Source organism: Salvelinus sp. IW2-2015, linkage group LG27 (genome assembly GCF_002910315.2).
Source record: "Salvelinus sp. IW2-2015 linkage group LG27, ASM291031v2, whole genome shotgun sequence".
Classification (NCBI taxonomy): Eukaryota; Metazoa; Chordata; class Actinopteri; order Salmoniformes; family Salmonidae; genus Salvelinus; species Salvelinus sp. IW2-2015.
This window is the reverse complement of record NC_036867.1, coordinates 32,259,931-32,263,614: the sequence shown is the minus strand read 5'-3', so window position 1 is coordinate 32,263,614 and position 3,684 is coordinate 32,259,931. Positions and strand designations below refer to the sequence as shown.

Here is a 3,684-nt window from a genome sequence, read left to right as displayed (position 1 = left end):
GATTTAAAACAAAATAAATATTGAATGGGAACTAATTACTTGTATCAATATCTGTCACAGGAACTCTTTCCTGCCAACAAGCGGAGCTGTGAGTATTTTTCAAAGTACTTCACTGACGCGGGACTGAAAGAGCTGTCAGACTTTGCCAGGAACCAGGAGGCCATCGGGTCCCGTAAGGAGCTGCAGAAAGAGCTCCAAGAGATGATGGCCCGTGGGGACAACTTCAAAGATGTGAGACTTATTCTTATACCGTGGGTTCAAAATATTGGGACAGTGACACATTTGTRGTTTTGACTCTGTACTGCATGCAGGACTTGYTATTTGAATTACAATGACAGGTTCAAGTGCAGACTGTCTGCTTTCATTTGAGGGTGTTTTCATAGATCGGGTGAACCATTTGAGAAATTACAGCACTTTTTGTACATAGTCCCCACTTTTTTTTAAGGGACAAAGTATTGAAACAAATTCACTTGTGTATTAAAGTAGTCAACAATTTAGTATTTGGTCCCGTATTCCTAGCATGCAACGATTGTAGCGTAATACCCAAGTAGCCTAGAGGCTGTAATCTCTACCAAAGGTGCTTCAACAAAGTACTGAGTAAATGGTTTAGTAACCAGTTTTGCACTGTACAGTTCATATAAGGAAATCAGTCAATTGAAATACATTTTAGGCTTATCTATGGATTTCACATGACATGGGGCGCAGCCATGGGTGGCCCTGGGAGGGCATCAGCCCACCCACGAGCCAGGCATACCCACTGGGGAGCCAGACCCAGCCAATCAGAATGAGTTTTTCTCCACAAAACGACTTTATTATAGACAGAGAAACTCCTCAGTTTCATCAGCGTTCCGGGTGGCTGGTCTCTACCGATCRCGTAGGTGAAGAAGCCGGTTGTGGAAGTTCTGGGCTCACATGGTTACACATGGTCTGCGGTAGTGAGGCTGGAAGTACTGCAAAAATCTCTAAAATGACTTATGGTAGGGAAATTAACTTTCAATTCTCCGGCAACAGCTCTGGTGGACATTCCTCTAGTCTGCATGCGAATTGCACGCTCCCTCAACTTGAGACAACTGTGACGTTGTGTGACACAACTGCACATTTTAGTGGCCTTTTGTCCTCAGCACACGGTGCACCTGTGTAATGAGCATGCTGTTTAATCAGCTTCTTGATATGCCACACCTGTCAGGTAGATGGATTACGTTGGCAAAGGAGAAATGCTCACTAACAGGGAAGTAAAGAAATAAATATTTTTTGGGGTGCATTTGGAGAATATCTGGGATTTTTTTTCTGGCTCATGAAACATGGGACCAACACTTTACATGTTGCGTTTATATTTTTGTTCAGTGTATATATATATGCTTGATAGCTTGGCATTGTTCATTGACATGTTCCCTGCTGTGTTTAGATAATTGCCTACGTCAGGGAGGAGATGAAGAAGACCAGCATCGCTGAACAACTGATGATCGGCATCGTGTGGTCCAGTGTCATGAGCTGTGTGGAATGGAACAAGAAGGAAGAGCTGGTCTGCGAACAATCTATCAAACACTTGAAGGTAAATGCTTTGTAACTGTAGTCTTCTGCGGTCTTGAACCGGTCTCTTGCCAAAAAGATTTCTCAATGAGACAAACCTAGATGAAGGTTAAATTAGTTGCTGCTTAGTTAACTTCAGATTAGTGTTTTCTGGAGCTGTATTGGAAGAGGAGGGTGGGGCGGTACGAATATGGGCCAGATTGGAGCGTGATTAGGTTTTAGTTGGCTGGTTTTAGTCCAGTCAACCACCTTGTGCCCCCTCCTGTATAACGATTTAAGAGTGTTGGGCCAGTAACTGGAAGTTCGCTGGTTCAAATCCCCAAGCCGACTAGGTGAAAATACTGTCGATATGCCCTTAAGCAAGGCACTTAAKCCTAATTGCTCCTGTAAGTTGCTCTGGATAAGAGCATCTGCTAAATGACTAAAATGTAAATGTAGGTGCTTATATTGCTGCTATGCTTGCCCCTGACATGTCATTGCAACTAAGAATCTGTTCCTCATTGACTTTACTATTAGTAAATAAAGATTGGATGAATGGAAACGAATTGGGCCTCTCCACCACAGCAATAGTCCTCTCCTTACAGTGTTCACCTCCCAAGGAGCCTCTGAGATCATCTAGTCTCTAACCCTCCTGTACCCTAACGCCCTGTCTTTCTCTCTTCTCCACAGCAATACAGTCCTCTCCTGAATGCATTCACCTCCCAGGGAGCCTCTGAGATCATCTTGCTGGTGAAAATCCAGGAGTACTGCTATGACAACATCCACTTCATGAAGGCCTTCCAGAAGATTGTGGTGCTCCTCTACAAAGGTGTGAGCCCTGGTTGAAAGTAGTGCACTATAAAGGGAATAMGGTGCCATTTGGGATACAGCCTGTGTGTGGGGGGGGGCACAATGGCTCTCATGTGACATGTCATTTAGGTACGTTCATTAGGTACCATGGTGTGCCCTTTATGGTGTGCTCTCATTACCTTTGACCGAACATTCTTATGTTCCTTGTTCTTGCCCCCTCTCCCAACACAGCGGATGTGTTGAGTGAAGAGGCCATTCTTAAGTGGTACGCAGAGGCSCACGTTGCTAAAGGAAAGAGTGTTTTCCTCGAGCAGATGAAGAAATTCGTTGAGTGGCTGAAGAATGCAGAGGAAGGTAAAAAAGAAACGACGTTTAATAGTAAATAGTCACCTATTTGAAAAAGTCATCTTAATATTCATGTTGCTGTAAATTGTAATGTTCTGATTTGTTTCAACTCTTTTCTGTTTTCCCAGAGTCTGAGTCCGAGGACGAGGACGAGAACTGAGAACTCGACCCTCCACATGTGCATTTTAAACAGCACAATAGGAGCAGTAGAATGTTTTTGTTACTGAAGTGCTATTCTCTCCCAGTCCTATTTTATTATTTTACCTGTTTTCTTTCACCCCTCTCCAACTTCAACATTTACATTTTAACTCAAGGGCTGTGGTGTGAACAGTACATTCCTTATTACATTTTCTTTTAAACTTACCCTTAATAGTTCACACGTATTGTGAATTAAAACCTCAATCATAAGATTAACAAATGAAGTGTTGATTTGTTTGGAAAGAAGCAGAACTGAACTCCCTTTATTGGTATTACTATTATGCCTTCTGTGTTTTGGAAATGGAACATTCCACTTGATTAAGATCCTCTATTGATCTTGCTGCATCCAGTCTGATAACCATGATATCCCTGATACTGSTGTATCTGTTAGTATTGCAGTAGTGCGCCTTCTTGCTATGTGACTTAAAGGCACCCTAAAATGACAAGTCATTGCCTTCTCGCCAAAGGATTTACCGGTAGCCCTATCCTCATGTTAGCTCCTTTCCTGACCTTGGCCTTTTGGACAAACCTGTAATGAACAGTTGAATTGGTGATCGGATGAACGTTTTGCAGTGACTCATCTTGGTAGAACCACCTCTTGACCTGACTGYCATCCTCTCTGGAAGATGCAATGCCAGCTAAGTAATATTGGTTAATTTCTTTAATCTGATTAAACCAATTCTTTTTAAAATGAACTAAAATTCATATTGTTCTGATTTATTTATGGTATACATTTCTTGTATGTTTGGTGTGTAGCATTGCAATCAATTACTAAACTTAGGTGCCTGCTGTACTAATACAACTCCACCTGAGGTCCCAAAT

General features: G+C 42.3%; 1 protein-coding gene across 2 annotated transcripts in view; it reads left to right on the top strand.

Moving 5' to 3' along the window:
* The window catches only part of LOC111953462 (eIF5-mimic protein 2-A), an 18,657-nt gene extending 15,663 nt beyond the window's left edge, over window positions 1-2,994 (top strand). For both annotated transcript variants that reach the window (XM_023972753.2, XM_023972754.2), the window contains 5 exons: window positions 61-231; window positions 1,406-1,552; window positions 2,200-2,338; window positions 2,551-2,673; window positions 2,793-2,994. In XM_023972753.2, the coding sequence (XP_023828521.1) occupies window positions 61-231; window positions 1,406-1,552; window positions 2,200-2,338; window positions 2,551-2,673; window positions 2,793-2,824 (612 nt within the window). In that variant the 3' untranslated portion in view covers window positions 2,825-2,994. The remainder of the gene's footprint in view (window positions 1-60; window positions 232-1,405; window positions 1,553-2,199; window positions 2,339-2,550; window positions 2,674-2,792) is intronic.
* The last annotated feature ends 690 nt before the right edge of the window (window positions 2,995-3,684 follow it).